The 26,293-nt window shown below is 34.1% G+C and overlaps 2 protein-coding genes across 2 annotated transcripts; both read left to right on the top strand.

Moving 5' to 3' along the window:
* Positions 1-362: 362 nt before the first annotated feature.
* On the top strand, positions 363-1,818 carry LOC132030520 (uncharacterized). Its single transcript, XM_059420185.1, has 3 exons — positions 363-734; positions 1,345-1,434; positions 1,539-1,818. The coding sequence occupies exons 1-3, from the start codon at positions 646-648 to the stop codon at positions 1,693-1,695; spliced, it is 336 nt and encodes a 111-aa protein (XP_059276168.1). The 5' UTR covers positions 363-645; the 3' UTR covers positions 1,696-1,818.
* Positions 1,819-10,185: 8,367 nt separating this feature from the next.
* LOC132066210 (wall-associated receptor kinase 2-like) lies at positions 10,186-13,575 on the top strand. Its single transcript, XM_059459569.1, has 3 exons — positions 10,186-11,080; positions 11,343-11,513; positions 12,243-13,575. Exons 1-3 carry the CDS (start codon positions 10,186-10,188, stop codon positions 13,439-13,441), a joined length of 2,265 nt encoding a protein of 754 aa, XP_059315552.1. The 3' UTR covers positions 13,442-13,575.
* Positions 13,576-26,293: the final 12,718 nt, after the last annotated feature.

Below are 26,293 nucleotides of genomic sequence, written 5' to 3'. Positions count from 1 at the left end.
TGCCCAAAGTATGAAAAAAAACATGATTGGCAAGGTAACACAAAAAAAAAAAAAAAAAAAAACAGTTGACCCCTATCCACGCACAAAATTCGTGCGTGAAAACTACTAATGTATTTTTTTTTTTTTGTGTTAGTTTGGTTCAACTTTTTGTTTTTGTCTTTACTTAAGTCGCGGATTCTTTTTTCTATTCTTTCTCATATAAGTCTATATTTGTGCTATGGCGAACAGCTGCTTTCATATCTTTCTTTTCAAATGTTAATGGAGATAAAATGCAGAAAAGGAAACAAGAATGAGAGTGTTTGGAGGAATATAAACCAGAGCTATGATGGCGGTATTTTGGCTAAACTATTCTTAATTAAATATTATTTAATTAATATAGTTTATTGATTACATTAAAACTCACTTATCTAATAGGGGTAAATTTGGAAGAAAACATAAATATTTCCTTGATTACGTAAGTGGACCCTTAATTTGAATTTAAAAAAAGGCTAAGTGGACACTTATTTTGAATCGGAGGGAGTATGTCGAACAAATTACTTTGTTTTAACTCTAGCTTTGTTATCAATTGTGAGCGATTGGATGTATTGATGGATTGCAGTGGACCGCCTAGGTTTGAGGGAGATAGACCAAGGTTTGGTGACAGGGATGGTTATCGTGCTGGTCCAAGAGGTCCACTGGGTGAGTTTGGCGGTGACAAGGGTGGAGCTCCAGCTGACTACCAGCCTGCATTCAGGGTAATTACTGTTTTCCCTATGCATTCTCGTTTTCATACTTTTTGGCTTGAGGCTTGGTATAAGTGAATGTAATGTTATTTTAAATCTTTCTATGGAAACTGGTTACACTATTTCTACCCGAAGCTAAAGTTAATGACACTTTGTCTGCAATGCTCTACTGTGCTGGTTGTAGCATGTCATGTTGTTTATGCTATATTATTGAAATCCCACTGTGAACAGATGCACCTTTCCTAACTGGCACTATCACACTCCACTGTATAATTCTGTTGAAATCACTCAATTCTTTTTTGCTCTAGGTGAGACATAACATTCATGAGATTTGACTGAAACGACAAAGTTGTCAATAGAAAGAAAAGTTAGTTGTAATATTTGAGCTTAGGCCTCTGCAATCTTCTGCTAGTCTAAAACGTACTCTCCATTTCTTTTTGCTGTAATGGGAGATACAAAATATTGTTGCTTGATTTCTTTGGAACTGTGCGTTCCAAGCTTCAACCAATTTATTTGAGCTGCTTGTATCCGATTTGTGTTTATCCCTTATGCTGTGTTTGTGATAACATGGGTATACACATATGCTCTATTGATGTGCTTATGTGCATACTGTAATTTGCAGAGCCCAGATTAGTATCTTTTCTCTGCTACTTCATTTGTTCACCATTGAGTTCTTCCAGTCTCTTTCTTCTTTAAACTTAGCGACTCTACAGTAAGCATCACGTCCCATTCCATTCCATTTTCAGCTTTGTATAAGCTAAATAATCTGCAACATATTGGTCAATTCCCCATAAGTTCTTGCTGGTCATGTTTCAGGACACAGTCTGATCAAATAGCCAACATATTACAGAATCCCGAGAATGACATCCCAATTCAAGATATTAGAAAATTCCAGCAATGCAGAATCCATGTTCACACTCCTAAACTACATATTGACTATCGCATTAGAAACTGGCGTAAAACAACTAATTGATCCATCTTTAATAACTTCAATATGAGTTTGCTTCCCCAAATGTAGAGATGGTAAGTTTGAACATTTTCAGAAAATCATATTTTTCAGTTGTACTTATATTCATCCAATTAACAGATGTTGGTATTTTGTTTATTTCTTTTTTAAGAATTAATACAAAGCTTAGTGGGCGACAAAGGTGTAGCTATTAGTGTTGTCTAATTATGACCATAGGCTTATGATCCTATCAGTAATGTTTAATGAGGTTAAGTGGTATATTGCCAATAGATAATTTGAGCTGCATAAGAAGATGAGGTTTCTATAGCAATTTGCCTTTCTCAAAGGTATTATTAAGAGCTTTGAAATAAAGATTGATCCAGTGGTGGTGAATATGATAGTGAAAAGAGGACTCTGAAGTTAGTAACCATTGAAATTTAACTTGTGTGAGGTAAGAAGAGCAAAGTAAATAAGAGTGCAATGTCCCAGAAGTTGATGCGGCAGTCATATACAAGATGTTGCCGGGCATGATTTCTTTAACTAGAAACCAATTAAAAAATTTATTCTGTTTCTCTGAGTTTGTGCATACTGCTGATGTTCCAATCTCTTGAGTTGTTGTCACGACCCAATTTAGCTAAGTCGTGCGGGCACCTACCTTTCCCACCTCGGTAAGCGAACCCTCAACCCAACGATAGTGAAAACGTAAATATATAATTAAATAAGCGGAAGAGAATAAATCACGTAAGTCTGATTGTAATAATATAACAAGTGCGGAAATAATTGGACCGTACATTTCCTCTAGAATCTCATCCTCCTCTGGGAGAGTTCTATGGACTGATATACGGGCCGTATAAATTATACGGGCCGTATAAAGTACCGTACAATCCACAATTTCTCGAAACTTGTCCTCATCATTTCGTTTTTTCTCCAATCCTTATGGAACCTTATTGGCAGTTGTTTAACACTTCATTAACAATCTAAGGGGCGTTACAACTCTTCTTTAAGACATCCTTCAGTCAACATTAACTCGGTACTTTGCAAATCCTTTCCGAAACACAACGTATACTTCCCCTTTCTTAACGAATTTTCTTCTCTTGCTTCAAACGTCTTTGGAATCTTAATTAGAACCATTTAGTAACCTTTGTTACTCGTAGAAACATCATACACTTCTTACCCCGCTTTAGTCTATTCATTGTCCAACGACATGAAATTTTTCCGAGGTGTAACATAGATGTTCAATTCCCATCAATAATCAACTAATTTAGCTAACAATTACTCAAAATTCGGATTATCTAGAAAACCCCCAAATTTGGGTATGTTCCTAGCCTTTAATTCACCAATTAAGCCTTGGAAAAAGGAAGATTCAAGTTACAATAGCTAATACCCATCAATTCCATGCTAACCCATGCTAAATTCATTAACAAAATAAGGTTTTATACTCACAAGTTCATTAGAGGAAGATAACCCAAAACCCACTTAGTTCTCATAACTTTAGGAAGATTCTTGCATGGATTAATGATAAATAGGTGAGATAATGAATCAAGATTAGATAGAGGAGGTGGATGAGTTTACCTCTAAGAGTTTGCCCTAAGAAACCTCTAGAAAAGCTCCCAAGATGAACTACTTTCGGAATAATAAATGAATGAAAAGACTTATATCATTAAATACCCCAGTCACTGCCCGTCGGCCGCTTTGGCAGCCACCTGGTCGTTTTTGCTGTCGCTCGACCGCTTTTGCCGCCACCCGGCCGCTTTTCTGGCCAACCGCTTTGGCAGTCACACGGCTGCTTTTGCGGCCAGCCGACCGCTTTTGTGGTCACTAGACAATTTTTCTGGTGTCTTCCAAACTTGGAGTCGACACTCGGAACCATTCCGGAATCTCCCGGACACAAACCAAATATGCAGATATACATAAAAACGCGCTACGAACGCACTCATGGCCTCAGAATTCTCAATGGAGGTCTCGTTGACCGAGTCAACCCCCGATACCTCAAAGCTAACTTTCCAACCCAAGTTTCAAAATGCACCCGAGTGCATTGAGAACCGAACCGAATATACACACAAGTTCTAAACGACTATTCGGACCTCTCGGAATAGACGGATATCCGAAAAAGGTCCGTTTACCCAAAAGTCAACTATGAGTCAAACGGTTTTCACTTAAAAGCTAAATTTTCCAAAAGTCACATCAAAACTCACTCCAATGCCTAAGGAACTGTGCCACCTTTCCCCGCAGGTTAAAATAATACTAATAAGGCTCGGGACAGGTCAACGGGGCAAAATGGTCAAAATTGCAATAACGACCGAACGGGTAGTTACAGTTGTGATCCTATTTTTTTGTACATCATAGAAGCCTAAACAGTTAAAAAGGGAAATGTTTGAATCCATAGAGAATATGTATGTATGGTTACGCAAGTAATTAGGTCTATGATAAATTGTTTGGTTAAAGAAAGTTTGCATCTTTTCGTCTTATATTATGCGAGTAAATCTTGTGGCTTATGATAAATTGTTGTTTAGATAGTGTCGATGAGATGCCTCAACAATCTACTTTATATCTAGGTACGATTTATCGTTAAGGATAGTATTTATGGAACATTTTTAGTATGCACCAATACACCTCTTATATATTTCTCAGTTGGAACCTCTACTTATTTATGCATTAGCTTTCTTTCCTTAAATATTCCCCACAAAGAGGACTGGAGGTTGTAAAGTTGTGAACAAAGGATTATTATATATATGCTCGCTTATATTATCAAGAAACATGACTTTTCTGATTCTCTCACAGTCTATTGCTTGATATTGAGCTACAGGTAAACATAACCTGTCTCATCAATGTTTTGTAGATCAGTGAAATACTTAGGGCAATATATTCAAATAGTAAAATTTCAAAAGCTTTTTACAGATGAAGTTGCCTCCTCTCAATTGTTCAATAGCAATACTATTTTTCAAACATCCACCGTTATCTCTTCAAAACATAATTAAATAGTTGTTCAATTGCAAGTTGTTGGTTAGGTTGTTACTTAATTTATCACCTCTATTGATTCTACTCCGGCGAAAAGGAAAAATATTACTGGATCTGTGGGAAGATGGAAGATAATTGTGTTATGGTTTAGTGCTGGGCCAACTATCATGATGAAATATTTGTATTTTTCCAGTTATGCATTGGATATTTGAGTGCACCAAATCAAAAAGTGATAAAGTTCAGTTTAAGATGGTATAAATTTTAATGCGATAACTTGTTTCAGATAATGAGCTAAATTGGTATCAATTTCAGAAAAATGTATTTGATTTTACAATACTCATGTTTTAGCAAATAGAGCTGATGGTATATTCTTAAGATCTCCTTTTGGCAGGGGGCTTTCCCCTCAAGTCAACTTTAAATCAGAGAAGTATATCAGTGGATGCTAAACACGTTCCATAAATTCTATCCATACTAATAAATTGTACTTAGATATGAAGAGCCCGTTGTATTGGCTTATAAGTTAGTCAAACCAGTTTATAAGCTATTTTAAATTTATTTGGTGTTTGGTAAAAATAGAAAACTGTTTAAATTAAGTTAAAGAGTGCTTAAAATAAGTCAAAATCAAGAAGTTCAACTCAACTTTTTTTTTTTGGCTTAAAAGCTATTTTAGTTTGACCAACAACTTTATCCTTTTATCTATATTTTCTGTTAATTTCAATATACCCTTATTTCTAAAAACCCTTTAAGCACTCTTATCCAAATAAGTAACTGCTTATTTTTAAAATAATTTTCAGCACTTAAAAAAAGACTTTAAGCACTTATGCTTAAATTTTTTTTTTCCAGCTAATCCACACGGGCTCGAAGTAGATTGTTGAGACAGCTCATCCAATCAGGCTACGGTTTTCATCTCTTCGCACTAAAAGGAGCAGTAATTCGAAAAGACACAAGAAGTCAATCATAGCAATTATGTAAATATCGCATGATTCCAACTCTAGAAGATTAAAGCTAATCTACTTTAGAAAACTTTCACAGGCAAAAGCATAAATCATAAAAACTCACCAAACCAATTGAACACGATAAACAAAAAATAAATCCATTCAAGAAATCTCCAGCATATTCATCTTTATTAGTCTATTCAGGCCATGAGTACATCATCTTCAAATGTAGACGTAGCTATTCAGGAGATGTAAGAAAATTAATTAGCTTGCTTAGATAATTTTTCTTTTTTGAGAAGCTTGCTAACATTAAACAGATTAAATACACATAAATATTTTCCTATACTCAGTGCAAGAGACGCCTAAAGCCGAAATGTACACTAAATCTTAATAATAAAGTGAGTGCAATAACTTAATGAAATGTAATCTGAAAATCTAATATTGCCTCTGCGACTTTGAGAGCACTTCACCTTAAAATCTAGAGAGAAACGCAAATTACATGAGTAAAGTAAAGTAGTAGCCACAGAGAAGAAGTCTATTTCAATAAATTATTACCTCAAACTTCTGGGGTTTAAGCCCTTCACTTGACTTGTTGACTTCTTTGAAAATAGTTTGTCTATGTTAAGAACCCGTTATACAAGTTAAAGATGTATATACATCGAATCAATGGACCGCTATACTCTTTTAAAGTTCGAATACAACATTTATCGAATAATTGATAAATGTTCTGAAGTAAAAAATACTCTGATAAGGTTTTCTATAAAAAGTTTACAAATACAAAGCATGAAAATGACAACACTTGCTCATACTCACTTCCCTTCAAATAGAAAAGTAGCCATTGACTGACTATTTTCTGAAGTAAAAAATACTCTTATAATGTTTTCTATAAAAAGTTTATAAATACAAAGCATGACAATGACAACACTTGCTCATACTCACCTCCCTTCAAATAGAAAAGTAGCCATTGAATGACCATTTTCTGAAGTGAAAAATACTCTTATAATGTTTTCTATAAAAAGTTTACAAATACAAAGCATGACAATGACAACACTTGCTCATACTCACCTCCCTTCAAATAGAAAAGTAGCCATTGACCGACTATTTTCTGAAGTGAAAAATACTCTTATAATGTTTTCTATAAAAAGTTTAAAAATACAAAGCATAACAATGACAACACTTGCTCATACTCACCTCCCTTCAAATAGAAAAGTAGCCATTGACTGACTATTTTGTTTAAAAATACAAAGCATGACAATAACAATACTTGCTCATACTCACCTCCCTTCAAATAGAAAAGTAGCCATTGACTGACTATTTTCTGAAGTAAAAAATACTCTTATAAGGTTTTCTATAAAAAGTTTGCTGCATGAAGTCGCCAGTTCTCCTTGACATTGTCACACCCCTCCAGGAGTATAACGCGCTCCGACCCTTAGGCCGGGAACCACCTGACTTATGCGTTACTTTGACCATTATAAATCATAACTCAAAGAACACCCGCAGACGTTGCAGCCCAACATAGGAATATCGATCATTCAAGACATATGTTCATATGCGTACCGACAAGGTCGCCACAACATAACGTATATCATAAAGTCGGTAAGGCTAACAAAAAAGTATCAAGAGCTCAAAATAAAGCCGACAAGGCCACCAAAATATTATACAACAATATGAACCGGTGGAGCTATAAAACATCTAATCGTACACACACGTCTACGAGCCTCTATATAGAATACAAATGATCATAAGGACAATACCAAATAGACTCGGCTACAAGTAAGTGGAGTGCTCCCGAGAGTTTGCTAACAGAACACCGACGGTCGATCTGTTCCCACCTACTCGGCGGTACGAACGCGGCCACAAGAAGGGACGTTAGTACGAATAATGTACTGAGTATGTAAGGCATGAATAACAACATAATATAGATATGAAAGGTAACATGGAATATGAGGGATAACCTGTACATCTGGATGCCTCATAAGGCGGTGTCATGCATGCTTAGCCTTTTAAAAAAAATATTTTTATACATATATATAGTACCATGCCCGGCCATTAAGGCTCGATGTCATATATATATAGTATCATGCCCGACCATTAAGGCTCGGTGTCATATATATATATATATATATATATATAGTATCATGCCCTGCCATTAAGGCTCAGTGTTATCATCATTAGCCCGCGTCCGGGGCAATATCATAACATGCTCACTGCAGTGGTGTGCACATCTACGTGCCTTGCCCGGCCGACTATAGCGTGGTGCGGTGTGAGAAAATACATACATATATATAAAGCATGCATGAGAGCCCAATCAAAAGCCACAAGTATATCGGAGTGACGTAAGGTCGGTAGCCTCCGATTATATTATCGATCAATCATCATCGTTTATCCCACCTTGAAGGAACAAGGGTCATAAGGTGAGATTACCAACAATGAAGGGAATTAATAAATTGCAAAGTAAGCTCAATCACCTCATAATAATATATAGCTCATGTACTTGGAAATCTCTATGAATAAAATCATCTTATAATATCATGAAATCCATATGCCTTGGAGTTTTGATAAATAAATCTCTCATAATCATCGTCATGGTTATCATAAAAAAAAAATTATTCATCTTTAGCACCATGAAAACGTTAAGAGTCATGAATCGCTAACATTCTTGGAAATGAGGATTTTTATGGAATTCATGCATGGGTTGGTAGGAAAAGAATCATGCCTTTAAAAGAAAGAGAAATAACCTTAACATACCTTTTTGGTCGCCTTAACGTTAACTACTCAACACTTGTCCTCCCAGGCTCGTAAATATATATTCAAAAAAATTTATACCATTGTTAGACTCACCTTTATACGCTTGTCTTAATCCTTCAAATAAATCTTTCTAGAATTGCCGAAATTCGGGCAAAGATCTCCCCTATTTATATGCCTAGCCCGAAATCATAATTCAACAACCAACAATAACAACAAAAATTCCAACATCACAACAACATTATCAACACCAACATGTACCATAAAACAGCCCACACGCTGTTTTCCAACTTCCATAACTTACCAACTTACTATACAATTACTTAACGACTTTGTCTCCGAGAATAAACCGGTATTAATGTAAATAGAAAGAGATTCATACCTTATTCTTGTTAAAACAACAATATCTCCGATATCCACTTGAATCCACGCTAAAATCCATCGCAAAACAATACTAGAATCACAACCATGCGTTATCCGGGCCTTGATTAAGCAAAATCACTTGAATTGATCTTAGACCATGAATTTGGTAGAAAGAGTTTAGAGGAAGTGTAGAGAGAATTTAGGGAGAGAAGGTGGTAGAAAATGAGTGAAAAAAAATCAGATTTTCGTTTTTTAAATTTCTGATTTTTACTGTTCACACCGAGTACTGTAGCAGGTGCCTGCATCGTAGCACGTGTTTCGCTTCCCGTCACCTAACTTGTAACGTCCATAATTATCTGCTCCGATATCGTATCCACGAGCGGTTTATTGCGTTGGAAACTAGACTCGACGAACTTTATTTTAGGCTGTAGAAGCACCTTAAAACTCCTAATAAACTAGGAGATATACCCCTCCAAGATTGACTAAAAATCTGCCCAAAATCCTGTCAACCTTTTCCCAATTTTCGTCAAACTTATTTTTTTCGATTTGCTTGATCCCGAAATCTTCCGAAACTCTCCATAAATGATATGTATAACTAATCATACTTGATATTGGTCATGTCTTTAGTTTCAAGGTTGTCCTTCCCAGTTACGACTTACGAGATCATAATTCATCCTTTACTTAAATAATATACTTAATAATGCTTCGTTCCTCACACTCCAAAGTTGTTTTACCTAGCCATAGCTCGACATGCTTATATTCAAATTTAACCAAAGGCTACTCCGAGGTACGGGGTGTAACAGTGAAAGTGCGGGGTGTAACAGACATAGTCCACATTAAGTAGGCGTTTGGCCATCCCATGGTTTCAAACCAACGTTTGGACATACGTTTGGAACCATGGTTTCAACTTTTTAAATATAAAATTTAACCCATAAGTTTATATTTTGTAAAAAAAGACCCATAAGTTGGTAGATATTTTTAACAATTACCCCCATCAATCATTTACCAATTTTATTAACTTCCACCAAATTTTATTTATGTCTACCAACCTTTTAATTTTGTAAAAAAAGACCCGTAGTTTAATTTTACTTATTGAACTAAAATTTGATCAATTGATGTTGTATTTTTAGAAAGGTCTTCTAGTATTAATTTTGAGCCGGTTGTTATGAATTAGCGTATTAATTTTGTTATGAACTATGACTTGCTCATTTGGTAAGATTGTATAAGAATTGAGAATGTTTTGATAGTTTTCACAACTTGTGGGGTTTTTATGTCTATAAGAGAAAATACTCCTTAAAATATTCAAAATACATGTCCAAACATGATTTCAAACCATGGTTTCAAATCATGTCCAAACGGGGCCTAAAATTTTATAACGTAGTTGACCCTCTATTTCAATGACTTGGTCCTTCCAAACTTATAAGTAGGCTATTATAAAAGGATACATTAATGGGCCAGCGAATCGAAGTATCAAAAATCACAACAAACACATAATATATTCCTAATCTCCTTTATCATGGGTCCTAATTATATGATGATGGTAGTACTTGATCTGATAATATTAATGGTGATAATTTGCTTTTCAGTATCTTTTGGTGCCATGCAACCAAAACCTAACTGCAATGAAAGTTGTGGCAGTGTCAAAGTCCCTTTCCCATTTGGGATGAACCCGGATTGCTTTCTACACGATCAATTTCTTGTCACTTGTAACAACTCCTCTCAACCTCCCCAGCTTTTTGTCCAAAGCAGCAATATTGAAATCACAAACATATCTCTCGTTGGGCAACTAAACATCCAACATTTCATAGCCAGAGATTGTTACGGTAATGGGACAGGGACGGACGGAAACAGCGTATCGATATTATTACCATCATTCTTAACTGTGAACTCCACCGCGAATAAGTTCATCGCAATTGGTTGTGACACATATGCCATTGCTCAGGGTTTGTTTTTGTATAAATCTGGCAAACCACACTCCTATACAACAGGATGCGCGTCCATTTGCGATAGTATGGAGGATGCTGCTAATGATGGTGAGTGTTCTGGGGTTGGTTGCTGCCAGACATCCATCCCTGGGCGAGCATGGAATGTCACCATAAGCCTAAGCAGCTACAATGATTATCCTTATGTGGAAGGCAGCCCTAGTAATAATTGCAGCTATGCTTTTGTAGTCGAAGAACGTGCTTTTAATTTTTCTAAGAATTACCTCAGCAGTTTGCAGAACAAAGAGAAGCTTCCTCTTGTGGTAGATTGGGTAATTGGTAATGGAACATGTGAAATAGCTAAGAAAAACTCGATTACATACGCATGTAAGAGTGAAAACAGTAATTGTCATGATAATTCAAATGGATATCGTTGTTTCTGCATGCACGGATATGATGGGAATCCATACTTGGAAGATGGCTGCCTAGGTATGTATACGTTGCTCCCCTCTCTACATATTTGTGAATTCCTAATTAAATTTCTTTTAGTTCTATGTTTTAATTTAATATGGTTTTTTCCTCTGGTTGTGGGAAGGTGTAGACTATTTCTTCATTGTTGCTGTGACCTTCTTTAAAATAAATTTGCAGGGCTTAAATCCTTTAAAATAAATGATATTTCATCAAAATTCATTTTCTCTATATTAGTTTACTTTTTGAACTTATTATAACACCTTATAAAATGAGTTTGCAGATATCGACGAATGTATAGATCGGAAACCAGATTATAGGTGTGCCAAAGATGCCATTTGCAAGAATACAGAAGGGAATTATACATGCACGTGCCCTCCAGATTTCAGTGGTGATGGTACTGAGTGCAGTCGTGACAATCCTCAGAGAAAAATTCGTGATAATCTTGCTATAGGTACCTTTCTTAACTTCTTTGAAATTCAGCTGGAAAAAGGTTAATTGTAATTCTTAGTTGTTGGAGAAGCCCGTCAAATACGACTTGTTTGATTATTTCTTGCATGAATAAACAGAAAAAGAAAAACACAGATTTGTAGATTTGTGATGAGAATATTTATGACAGATTTGTGACGGTTTTAAGATGGAATCGTCAATGGTAATGGAATTTGTGACGGTTTTATACCTATTGATGCTCAAATTTAAAACGGATTCTCCCATTACAAATATTATTTTTCCTTGTAGTAATGGAGCAGTTTAGCATAAGTTGGATTTCACGTAGTATACTAACAGTACTTTGCTTGTTTTAAATTCCGGTGATAATTTTCTCTTTCAATATAAGTTTCATGTCGACTTTGTTTCTTTGCAGCTTAGTTTTGAACTTATAACATTTATATATTAAAAAAAAAAAAAAAAAAAAAAAAATGATATGTCAATAACGAGTCAACTAATGATGAACAAGTAATCTTTATTAATTTTTGGCAAACTGTTATGATCAACTAAAGGATAATTGAACTTCAAAGTTCTTCGTTCACTGCATATACCAGATTTGGAAAAAGGTAACAATTTTCTTTTCAACAAATGCATACATCAACCTAAAACGTCTGATGCAGAGAAAGAAGTTCCTTCTTGTTGAATCCACACGCACATATGTGCATATATTTTTATCCTAAGTCATCTTATGTTACAGGTGTCACAGTAGGGGCTGCTTTTCTGATTCTTATAGTTTGTGGCTGGTCATACACTGGATTCCAAAGAAGAAAGATGTTAATGATGAAGAAGAAGTTTTTCCAAGAAAATGGTGGATTAGTTCTACAGCAACGACTCACCGGGCAAGAGGGATCAAGTAATACTAACACAATAAAGATTTTCACAGCGGAAGAGCTAGAAAGGGCAACTAATGACTTTGACAAAGATAGAGTTATTGGTCAAGGAGGTTATGGAACTGTGTACAAAGGATATCTGAAAGATAATCGCATCGTTGCCATCAAGAAATCGAAGGTAATTGATCGCAATCAGATTGAGCAATTCATAAATGAAGTCATTGTCCTCTCCCAAATCAACCATAGGAATGTGGTTAAGCTCTTAGGTTGTTGCCTAGAGACAGAAGTTCCACTATTGGTGTATGAATTTATCAACAATGGAACACTTTCTGAACAATTACATGATAAAGTAAAGGCCTCCACTCTTTCTTTGGACATTCGTCTGAGAGTTGCTGCAGAAACTGCTGGAGTACTTTCATACTTGCACTCAGCCGCTTACCCTCCTATCATCCACAGAGATATCAAGTCTGTCAACATTCTTCTAGACAAAAGCTATACAGCCAAAGTGTCTGATTTCGGAGCATCCAGATTGGTTCCTGCTGATCAGACAGAGTTATCTACATTGGTTCAAGGAACTCTAGGATATCTAGATCCTGAATACTTGCAAACAAATCAACTAACTGAAAAAAGTGATGTATACAGTTTCGGAGTAGTGCTTGCAGAGCTCCTCACTGGGAGAAAAGCTCTATGTTTTGATAGACCCGAGGAAGAAAGAAATCTAGCTAAATATTTCACATCTTCAGTGGAGAAGGGTCATTTGTTTGATATTCTAGATGCCAATATAGTTTGCGATGAGAGAAGTACAGGGCAATTGAAAAAAGTTGCTATGCTTGCACAGAGATGCTTAAATGTTAAAGGGGAGGATAGACCTACAATGAAGGATGCTGCAGCAGAATTGGAAGCTGGATCGAGATTGAAGCACTCATGGGCTCTAACTGATCAAAATTCGGAGGAGACAGAATCCTTACTGCAGCCGTTGGGATTTGGATACGAACAAAGTGAACGCAGTATCCATATTGATAGCATAACGAGCCATATAACTTTACCACTTCCTGGAGGAAGGTGATCGATCATGCATGCACGGCTTCAACATGGCTTTCTTTCTCTTTTGGGCACGTTAGAAATAGTAATTAATTATATTTAGTTTTATCTTTTTCATTTGTCCAAAGATAATAAATTTTAGTAACAAATTAGTGCCAAGTGTTGTTATTTATGTATCCTGGTAATTGTCTGCATATTTTTATGCATTTCTTACACTTGAACTTGTCAATTTCAATTCATTTGTCTCTCAACACATATGTATTGCATTTTGGCGAATTCATAGGCTGGTTGAATCAATATGTGATATCAAAACATGCTAAACTAAGGAAATGAGACTAACACATGCTGATCTACTAAAAAGTCTGGCTGAAATATATCAAATGCAGAAATACTTTTTAAGTCTAAAACATCCGAAATCAATGCCAACAAGGCTAACATATCAAGGTTTGCTAATATATGACTGACTAGACTATATTTATGAAGCTTCTAAAGAATACTGAAAAGATAACTGTCTAAAACAGGAAAAATCGAAAGCAGGATAACGCCCCAAAGGAACTGGGGCTCACCAAGCAGCTGATACGAGCCGTCCTAGCTAGCTGGATCGTCAACCTATATATCGTGATGCAGGCCCCAAGCAATAAAAAAAGGACATAAGCACATTTGAATTGTACTGGTATGTAAAGCAAACTGAAAGAAAGAACTGTAAGTACTGAAACTAAAACTAATAACTGAATGGAACATGTGAAGTAAAGATATGAATACTTCTTGTTTCTGAATGAAGAATCACCTGTATAACTGTAAATATAAACTGTGGACGAGGGCCCAAATAATGTGCACAAAAACTGTGGCCTTAGGCCCAAGCAATACATATGCATAAACTATGGCCTAGGGCCAAAAATACAGATACAGGTGATCAACATTAAGCAATTTATGATACAGAGACTGAGCTATAACTGATAGCATGATAACTGTTTCTGATTATGGAACTTAAGCCAATAACTGATGATACACTGTATGAGACTCATGTGATGTCAATACACAAGTCTATAATTGTTACACCCCGTAGTTTCGTACGTTGAAATTTATAAGTATTGATGGTTGTTTTAAGTACGGTTACTGGAGTTACCTTCAAGGATATATGAGATTATATGCGCCAACCTTATAGTTACGAGGGTTTAAGTTCATATAATAAGCTATGGGAGACTTCGGGACCAAGCAAATCGAAGAAAATAAATTTGTCGAAAATTTGGCAGAACTTTGGACAGAATTTTGGGTCAAATTTGGAGGGATATATCTTCAGGTATATTAGGAGTTTTAAGATGTTTCAAAAGCCTAAAATGAAGTTCGTTGAGTCTAGTTTCCAACGCAATAAACCGCTCATCGATACGGCGTCGGAATAGAGAATTATGGATGTTACAACTTAGGCGGGCAGAGCAGTGTCGCGCACTGCTACAGTGCTACAAAAGGCCACCGACTTCAACCCACTATATAAGAGCTAAAACCCCTCATTTTCAGTCCAAAACACTCCAAATATTTCCCAATATTTTTGGAAAATTCTCCCAACTTCCGCACACTAAATTTTAACGCAAATTAAGTGAAATCTCCTAATTTAGGTCCGGATAACGTATAGTTGTGATTATAATATCGTATTGCGGCGAATCTTGGCTTGGAATCAAGGTGATAACTAAAGATATTGCGGTTCTAGCGGGTGAAAGGTATGAATCTTCCCTTATTTATATTGATTTAAACTTATTTATGGAGGAAAATTTATTAAATGATCATATAATGAATTTGTGGGTGGAGGAATTGGATAGAACATTGTGTGGGACGTTTTATGGAATATATTGGTATTGATAATATTGTGGTTGATGTTGGTATTATTATTATTGTTGTTGGTTGCTGGATTATGATTTCGGGCTAGGCATATAAACACGGGAAATGCTGCCCGAATTTCGACAAATCCTAAAGGGATTTTATTTAAATGCTTGAGACAAGTGGGTGACAACGCGCCTAATGATAGTATGAATGGTTTATGTGTAGATTTGTGGGCTTGGAAGAATAAACGTTAAGTGACCAAGAAAACTGAAAGGTACGTTAAGGCTAAACCCTTTCTTTCTAAATGTATGATTCTTTTGTTATAAACCTTTGTGCCATATCCATAATATCCTTGCTTCCCCAAATGCTAGAAGTCTATGAATCTCATGATCCTTATGATATTATTGAGCTTATTCATGATCTTAAGACTATTCTTTGAGATTTATCTTGTCACACCCCACCCTTGGTAAGGAGACCAAAAGGTATGTTAAGGCTATTCCTTTTTCTTTTAAAGGCATGATTCTTTTCCTATGAACGCATACTCGACTTCCATAATACCTTATTTCCAAAATACTAGCAGCTCATGATTCTCAAAATTACATGATGCTGAAGACGAATGTTTTCTATAAGGACCATGCTGAGGATTATGATGGTCCCATTTCTGGAGATTCCAAAGTTATGGTTTTAATGTCATTATGAGATTACTGAGCTGGTTTCAAGATTTTTGATTATATTTGTTGATGTTGATCTCATCTTATGATTTTGTTCAAAAGGCATGATTCCTATGTTATGATTCCATATGTTTCCATAACCTTCTTACTTCCAAAAGTTAGAAGTTCATGATTCTTAAAAGCTTCTTATGATACTAAAGATGAGGTGTTTTCTATGATGAAGATGATGATGATGATTTCAATTCTAGAAGTTCCAAAGCTTGTGATTTTAAGGCTGTTATGAGATTATTGAGCTTATTTCATGATTTTCTCGATTTTATTCATTATTATTAATCTCACCTTATGTTACTTGTTCCTTCAAGGTGAGATATAGCGATAATGATTGTTCCTTAATATAAATCGGAGGGTACCGACCTTACGTCACTCCGATAAAGTTATAGCTTTTATTGGGATCTCATGCATGCTACTTATATTATATATATATATATATATATATATATATATATATATATGTATATGTATATATATGTATATATATGGGGTATGGGGAAAGGAGAGGCGTTATATACGCATAACCACCCGATCAGCTGGATATTGTCCCGGACGCGGAATACCCAGACGCGGGATTTATGGGATAAATCGATCGGGCCCCCGTTCCATGGAAATTTAATATATTTATGGATCGGTCCATTCGTTCCGCGGTAATATAATATATTTATGGATTGGGCCATTTGTTCCGTGGCAATATAATATATTTATGGATCGGGCTGTTCGTTTCGCGGCATTATAATATATTTATGAATTGGGCTGTTCGTTCCGCGGCAATATAATATATTTATGGATCGGGCTGCACATTCCGCAGCACTAATATTTCATGTTTCTATATATGTACATATATGAGAAACGTTTTTCTAAGAAAAGCCAAGCATGCATGATGTTCACCTTGAGAGACAATCAGATGTACAGGTTATCCTTAACTAATATTATGTTCTGTATCTCTTGTTATGTTGTTATTCATGCCTTACATACTCAGTACATTATTCGTACTGACGTCCCTTCTTGTGGACACTGCGCTCATGCCCGCAGGTAGGCAGAGAGACGGATCAGACCGTAGGTGTTCTATCAGCAGATTCTCAGGAGCACTGCACTTACTTCGGAGCTGCAGACTATTTGGTATTAGTCCTTATGATCATTTGTATTCTATGTAGAGGCTCATAGACGTGTGAGTACAGTTAGATGTTTTATAGCTCTACCGGTTCATATTATTATATAACATATTGGTAGCCTTGTCGGCTGGTGATGATGGTTATAATTGTTGATGATTATACAGAGATGCACTGTTATGTTGTGATATATGTCCCTACAGGTTATTGTTACGCCCTATTTTGAACGGGTCCAAGATAGTTTGCAACTTCACGGTTTTTTTAACTGGTTTAAAAAAGTTAGAGTCGCCACCTAATTTTTAAGGGAAATCAGGAAACCTATATGTATTTGTGTGTCTACTCCATTTTAGTCCATGAAACCTATGAGATTCTAGATAAGGGTTTTATTTACCCCGAGGGGAAGGTATTAAGCATCCCTCAAAGCCTGCCCGAAGACAGTCGTTAGACTTAGTTTAACTGAACACTAGAGGGGGATTATCTATCTGTTTATCATTATTATTACCTGTTTTCAAAGTGTTATGATTTCATGAAAAGCTACACTAGGTGATAATATACTAAGTATATACAGTGTATAAAAATGTATTTATATTAAGTGTCAAGTATTCATAAAGAATGTATAGTAAAAAAAGAATATATATAAAAGAGTATAAAGAGAATGTACCTCATAAGTATAAAAGTATATCTGTTAGTACAAAGAGTGTATATACATGTTAGTGTAAAGAATGTGTAACTATATTAAGAATATAAAAAATGTAAGACTATGTAAAAAATAAATATATCAAGGATATAAAGAATGTGCGTCTATGTATATTAAAAGAATGTATGTATATTAAACATATAAAAAATGTATTTCAATTACAAAGGTGTATATCAAACATAAAATATATGAAGAATTGTATAACTAGGTATATCGTTGAATAAAGAATGTAAAAGGAATCCCCAAGTATTCATTGGTGTAAAAGAGCCTATATAATAAAGGAATTCAAAAAAAATGAAGTCGATTTGACTTATTTCTACCGTTTCGTAAAAGAGTGTTTGTTTAATGAATATCCTACCAAAAGAATAGGGGACAAACGAATTGTAAAAAAAAAAAATATTGGTAAAAAGTATTGACAAAAATAAATATAAGAAATTATGTATAAAAATGAGTGAAAAGATATAATGTCTTTAAAGAATAAAAGATTGTAAATAGACAACCTAATAAATACCTAGCGTCAATAATGTGGATTTAACTTGAATAAAAGGTATATTAGTGTGTACGAAGGAATGTAAAATGTATGTTGTAAAAAATGTATATTAAAAGTGTGTAGAAAATGTATATTAAAATTGTATAAAAATAAAGGATGAACTATTATCTTTGCTTAAACGCCAAAAGTGTGAATTAATTAACAAAGTATTTATACCAAGTCAATTTAATCTATTTATGAAAGTATTGATGGCCTAATTCTTGCCTAAAGCGAACGACAAGCTTTAAATTAAGCATGCAAGATGACAAGTAAATAAATATCTCCACCGGACATTCAAAAAATAATATTTCTACTATAGTACGAGTTTATGTTATGTACAAGTTTAAAGAACGCGGAAAGTAAATACAAATAGTGATTCGGTTGCCTTCCGAGTATCGTCTTTGAGATGTATTTCCCCATACCTGTATAAGCACTTGGTAAAAATGTTAGTAAGCGATTAAATAACTATCGAATGAATTAAAGAAATAATAAATAAACTTAACATAAAAAAAAATCCGTCTTTTGTACATGGGAGGCCTTGGAAATCGACGGAAATTTCTTCATCGGCCAAGAGTGTAATATTTGTAATAAATTGTAAAATGAAAGAAAAATATATTAGTTAAAGAAGTTTGAAAAAGTCAAAAAATAATGGATGTGACATAAAGCTTTTAAAAGGTGATTTGACATAAAGCCTTTGAAAAGAGATTTGACATAAAATCTTTAAAAAAGCGATTTGACATAAAGTTTATTAAACTTGACAAAAGGGAGATAAAACTTGTTTTGACCCTAGAATTGGTGTAGTATACACGGTGTAAGAATGTATATATATATGATATATGTAAAAAATATAAGAATAAATAAAAAAAATGAAAACATATGTAAATGTAAAAATAATGTATAGACAATGTAGAGAAAATATAAAGAACAAAATGTTTAAAAAAATAATAAAATAAAAATAAGCATGTAATGTGATGATATTGACAAAAAGTAAAAGAAAATGCTTGCAAGTGTATGAAAAATATTTATAGGGGAGTAAAAAAATGTATGCAAATTTAAAGAAAAAGTAGAGAAAATGTAGAGACAATGTATGAATAAATATAAACAAAATGTATGAACAAATATAAAGACAAATGCATGAATAAATGTAAAGATAAATGCATGAATAAATATAAAGACAATGCATGAATGAATGTAAAGATAAATGCATGAATAAATATAAAGACAATGTATGTAATGCATATAAATATAAAGGCTATGCATATAATGAATATAAAGACAACGTATATAAAAGCGTAAAGACAATGTATGAAAAAAGAAGAGAAAAAAATAAAATAAAAGAGAGGAGGAAGATGCTAATCTTACTAGTCATCCTATGAAAAGAAAATATAGAGAGTGTAGAGAGAAGAAAATATATGTGAGGTAGTGTGTGAAGTGGTGAGAAAAATGAGAGGGGAAGTCCTTTATATAAAAAGCAAAGGTAAACCACTTTTTATCCAAACCCCAAAACCATGGGCCACAAAACCATGGCTTCTCAAAACCATGTGCTAAATCTTATCTCGTGTTTAAAATTAGTTCCTCCGACTTCCATGTAATTATAGATTGTAACTAAAATAACAAAGTATAAAAATATATTTAAGGTAATTTCGTGAATAAAGTAAAAAATGTGATTTGAATTAAGGAGACCTGCTAATTAATTGAAGTAAAACTGTATTAGCATGTTGTTTATATACAAACGATCGTAACAAAATAATTATTTAAAATGAAAATAAATTGATAAAAATTCTTATTATTTAAAAATAAGGACAATCATCAATAAATTATATTAAAGTTAAAAAATGTATAAAAATAGTATTTTGTGCTATTTAATGACTAGGAAGCCTAAAGAAGTTAATTTTTAAATATAGAGGGCCAAAATTGGGTGTCAACAGTTATGACAATCATGAGCTACCTTTGGGGTCCACCCAAAAATGATTATGAGACGTATGCTTAGAGTTACTCGGTAGGTTAGCTTCGGGTGCCCGTCATGGCCCTCTGATGGAGTCTTGACAAGAAGTCTGAGTCAATGTGTATGCTGTTCTCCAGGGGCATCCGCAGAGTCAAAGAAATCTAGTAGTACAGGCATTATTGTTGGTGCAACAGTTGGTGGTGCTGTCCTTGCAATTTTAGCACTAATTTTCTTTCTAGTAGATTTCTGTCAACGATCAGGACACCATTTTTAATTATACGTAGAAATGTGCATATTAGCACATCAAGTCTATTGATGGCTTCAATTTTCATGGTTTATTTGGCAAAACTTTTGTGAAGCTAATTTTTTTTTCCCCAAAACAAATGCTTTCTCTAATAAGAAATAGTTAAAATCATATTTCTTTTCTAATAATATTAATTGTAAATAAGTTTTTATATGCCATTTGATGCTTAAAAGTACTTTCCGGAAAAAATGACCAAACACAAATTATTTGTTATTACTAACGAAATGCTTTTTAAATGATTTAACCAAACACAAATTACTAAAGCTTCAGATAAGCTCGTGATATTACCTAGGTTAAGAGTTTTGATCTAGTTGGAATTTTACTTATAAACACAATCAAAAAGTTTCTAGAGTTATTTCAAACTTCAAGAAATTTTCAAGTTTGAAATAGGTAGCATAGTAAAAATGATAGTATTAAAAAGGCAAAATACATCAAATCACCCTTAAACTATACCCAAAATGTCGATATCATACCTAAACTATACGGGCGACATATTACACACCTGAACATCTAAAAACTGAAATTATTCGCACCCTGCAAGGCATTATACCACTTTTGCAAAGGTGTGGTGTTCCACACGCACATCCACGCGCGCCACGTGGAAATAAAATAAATTTTATTACTTCCAGATCGTTTCTTTTTCTTTTTCTATTTTTTTAATTTACACTATTTTCTTTTCCTTAATTTCTATACTCATCACAAAACTCTATTGTCATCAAGTATGTCACCATCCCCAAAACCCAATCATCAATTCCATCATCACCATCAAATTTACTAGCTATAAACAAAGATGCCATCACCACCAATTTAGGGCCCACCATTAAAAAAAAAAAAAAACTGATTTGCCACAAAAATCCGGCCAAGATGCTGGACAATTCTCTCTAAGGTTTGCAAAAAATTCAATCTTTGCTATTTCTTGGACCGTTCCTCTCTCTCTGTGTGTGTAAAATTCTCTCTTGATTTTGCACCAAATTATTCTTTGGCGGTGGTTTTGGTGGAAGGTGATGAAATTGATGATGGTGGTCGACAATTTCGGTGGTGGCGGTGGTGCTGCTATGGTATTTGGTGATGGGCGTTGAAATAGGTGATAGTGGTGTTGTGACTTTTGGTAGTGGTGAAATTGGTATGATTTTGGAAGGGTGGGGTTCATAGGGGTAGTGAAATCCATGGTGGGTGTGTACGGATTTTACTGTGGATAGTGAAAAAGATTAAGTTGGTGAAGTTGTTGTAACATGGTGAATTTCTTCTCTATGGATTGATGAAGAATTGTGAAGATCATTATGAATTAATGAAGTTGTTGTAGAGAATTGTGATTTAAAAAAAAAAATGAAGTAGAAAGAATGGAGGGATGGCGTGAAGAAGAAGAGGGGGATGTGGTGGTGGTGGTGATGAAATGGAGGAGAGGCGGGTTGGGTGGTGGGGGTGGTAGTGGTGAAAATGGAGAAGAAGAGTTGAAAAAAAATCAGTTTTTATTAAATTAAAAATTATTTTTACTACTTCACTCGCCTATTTATTAATTATCATTATTTTTTTTGCCACGTCAGCTTATAAGGTGCAAATAAATTCAGTTTTTAGATGTTCAGGTGTATAATAGGTCGCCCGTATAGTTTAGGTGTGATATTGACATTTTGGGTATAGTTTAAGGGTGATTTGATGTATTTTGCCTATTAAAAATTATTTTACTTATGATATCTCTATTTTTCCCCCATTACGTGATTTAATGTTGTTCCAACTCCTAAATGGGCCCAGTTTAGCCCAATGTTGTCTTAAAAGAACCAAAAGACGTGGTGCATGGATAATAACTTCTTGCAAACAACGCAATTTTGATGTTAAAATTAGGCATGGTAGCACTTTCGAAATCAACGTTGCTCCAACTACAATTTTACTTATTAAATTCTTTTTTTTTATTTGAATTATGTAGAAATCTTACTCATATGTTCCAATTTTTACACTTTTCTTTTTTTAAAGTTAATTTGACTAATTTTTGAAGCTAAAGTTGACTAGGTCAACCCGATTAGATATTCAAAACTATGCAATAAGTACTATATGTTGCAATTTTTCTCATGTCAATTTAGTTAAAATAATTTTTTTAAATATTGGTCAAAAGTTAACATAGGTCGAATATCGAGATCGAAACGAAAAATGCCACATAAATTGAGAAAGAATTAATATTTAAGGCTATAAAAATAAGATTTTAATTACCTAACATAAAATATTTCTTTATCGTACAATGTTATATAATGTAATTCCTTACGTGTTACATTTAAACTTATATGTGACCCTAACACTCATGATTCTGCAAGCAGCACTAACGATTCTACAAACACAAACATCCAAAAATGATACCCGGATTTTTTAACCCTTTAAAAATTCGAATTTTTTAACTCTTTGAAAATAAAAAGTATAGAAAAATATTTAAAAGTTGAGATGAACTAATATTAAGAATTTAAATTAACAAAAAATACATGATTTCCTCTAATATTGAAAAATAACAACAATTTTCATAAGATATTCTCATAGAAGTCCTTAAAATTACAATAACGGCATGTGAGGACCATTCTGGGACATAATTTCTTCCTTTACTGAGCTACTTAATGTGATCAACATTCATCATCTTTAGGTCGCTTTTCAGAATATTTATTTTTGAACTTTTCACATAAAATTTACACTTATAATTGCAACAATCAACAAAGCAGGTTCATCCGAATTAGTTTAACCACTATCTGGAACTTGCATTACCCAGATGTGAGGCCAACACCAGCTGGTAAATATTTATTTGTATCAGGTATTTACATGAAATCATTAAAGTTAACCTTAGCAGGTTAAAAGTTAAAGTAAAAGACCATATTACTTAACCACAAATGTGAATATGAAAGACATATATTTTGCGTTCATTAATTTAATGGAAACACTTGATGCGGATAAATTTTTCAGCCATCTCCATCTGAATATTGTGGAAGACCATGTAAGGCCAGCTCCAAATCCAGCAGCAGCACACGGCCTGGCTGCACCTTTCCACTCCGAGCAACTTCATCGAATGCCAAGGGAATGGATGCAGCACTTGTATTCCCATAATTTACCAAATTTGATATCACCCGCTCCGATGGCACCTCTAACCGTGTTGCTGCACCATCTATAATCCTTTGGTTTGCCTGCATATTGAGTAGAAGTAAGACTGCATACATGCATTGCAAGTTTACTCAGCATGCAAAGAACGAAAATTGAAGTTCAAAATGCAAATAACATAGATATCTAGGTTGTTGTTTCAAGAGAATAGAAAAGATTGATCAAGATGTTACTCATAGAATTAATACCAGATGGCTGATGTGAAGAAGTGCACGTTGATAGAAGAAAGCCTACCAAAATGAAAGGTAAGTTTTACATAAAAGTTATATGACCGATAATGTTGGTAGGCTAAAGTCTTAACATATCCCCAACATGTAGATGCAAATGGATATGTGGTCATACAAAAACGTACTATAAATTAAAAATGACCATATTCGCTAGAAGGTGCAAATAATACTTATGAGGATAGAGTGAGAGAAGGTGGCTTGAGTTGGTTTGGTCATATGTCGATCTACGTATGCATCGGTCTATAGGTGTGAAACTATGGTAAATGAAGGTTTAAAAAAAAAAAAGACGAGGTAGACCTAAAATCACGTGGAAGGAAGTTGTCTCGAAAGATCTACAATTTTCTTGGGATCAAAGAAGATTTAGCTAAAAAAGGAGATAATAGAAGGAAAAAAAATCCATAAAGGTAATATCTACTAGGGCGGAATAGGATTTAATCTTGTCATGGAACTTCTAATATTATTATTAGTATTATTTATTTATATTTAACTTATGTTTTACTTTTATTTGGTATAATGTTCGATGGCACGAAGTGAGCTTAAATGAAGAAGTTAGACTTCATATAGCCCATTTTAACTTATTTGAGACTGAGACATAGTTATTTTGTTCTTCTTCTCGAATCAAAATACTTAACTGATTAAATCTTCAAATGTTGCTATAAATATACTAGCCAATAGCTATAAACTTGAAGAAAAAAACACGGATAAACAACATAAATTAGAGAATTTTGAATGTGCAATGTACGTCGTTCCATGTCCCACATCACAAGAAAACGATGGCCTTGCACACCCTATAATAAGCTACCTCCCCTTTCTTCTCATGAGGTTCATTTTTAGGACAAATTAAGCACACCATACCTCACAATTTGGCTGTGCAATAAACAATAAATACGCCAAACACTTAAAAAGATCGATCGTTATATTTTTATTCTTAACATTTGTTCATTTATTTGGTTTTATCTTAAAAGAATTTAAAATAATTTATTCAAAGTTAGATAAAAATTAAAAATTTTCAAAAAGTGGTAGTATGTTAGATTAGGACCCAATAGGCACGCTTAATTAGAACCAGAGGATCCTCTCTAGTAAAATGCGGACTAGCGGCGCCATTTGGACCACTAGTTATTTCCCGCAGCCTTTGGGGCCTCTCGTGCTTTACCTCGCATTCTCAATTGTTTTTTTAATGCTACCAGCTCATCTAGAGCTGTGGCGTGCACGGTTCTGCCGAGAGTAGAGAGGCCCAACAACATCTAACATCCAAACCATTTTAATGCTCTACTTGGTCACAAGCCCACGTTACTAGGCTGGGCATTTAATTATGTTAACTAATTGTAATTAAATCCTAAACTAATTTTGTCCTAACTCGATGTGGGATTATGAGTAATATGTTGATAGCTTAATCCTCGGTGTTACAAATAGTTTCCTTAACGAAAAATTAGAGATAAAGGCAAAATGATATATCTGTCAATTTATATTTATTTGGCTTATAACCAAATAAGTAATTAAAAGATGTTTGATAAACAAAAGAATTTAATAAACCCTCCAGCTTCATCTTTTTCCTCTTTTTAAATGTTATATCCTAATTGCTGGATATTTCCTTTCCTTCCTGGTCTATCCTCTTTAAAACTTATTATCTACATTGCTAGCAATCACAGAAAATTCCAGTGACTATTCTGCTATGATTTTTTTTTTTTATTCTATTAGAGTTAAAAACCTATAACTATTTTTAGCAGACTCAAGGATATAGCATGATGAATAGCTGAAAAGGACGTTAGTATGAAAGGAAAAAGAATTGGACCAATAGTACAGTAGACAACATAGTTTTTCTTGCATTTTCTATGGCAATGCATGAGCAAAAAAGTTGATCCCTTTCATTCATGAATATCAGGCATTACGAGGATATTTAACTTGTATTGAAATGTGTGACTATTTTATCTAAAAGTAGAGAAAGTGCATGTTTACTACTCATGTGAAGGCGTGGTTTTTATTATGAGCAAAACATGGGCATTCTTTTGTTTTCCTCCCAATAATGGGTGGTGGTGAGTCTCGAACATAGAACCTCTACCCTAATATGATGTTGAAATGTGTGACTAGTTCATCTAACAGCTTAAGCTATTAGTGAAAGGACACTTTTAATCTCAATATGCCTCAAATGATAAAATATGCAATGATTAAATACCATCACCGTTAATCTATCTATCTATATAGATACAATTATAAAAGTATGAAGTTCCAACATGAAATGTTAATATACATTTTTACCTCCGTAAGAATAAATTTTATATTGAATAAAATTGTAATTTAATTTCCTAATATTTAGGACTTTGAAATCAACTTCAATATTACTTATTAAATCCTTTCTTATTACAAATAGATAAAAAGTTTTCATATTTAGGATTTTAAAAA

This window comes from Lycium ferocissimum, chromosome 1 (genome assembly GCF_029784015.1).
Source record: "Lycium ferocissimum isolate CSIRO_LF1 chromosome 1, AGI_CSIRO_Lferr_CH_V1, whole genome shotgun sequence".
In the NCBI taxonomy this organism is placed as follows: domain Eukaryota; kingdom Viridiplantae; phylum Streptophyta; class Magnoliopsida; order Solanales; family Solanaceae; genus Lycium; species Lycium ferocissimum.
Note: the sequence above shows the minus strand (reverse complement) of the source record. Positions and strands in the feature narration are given on the sequence as shown.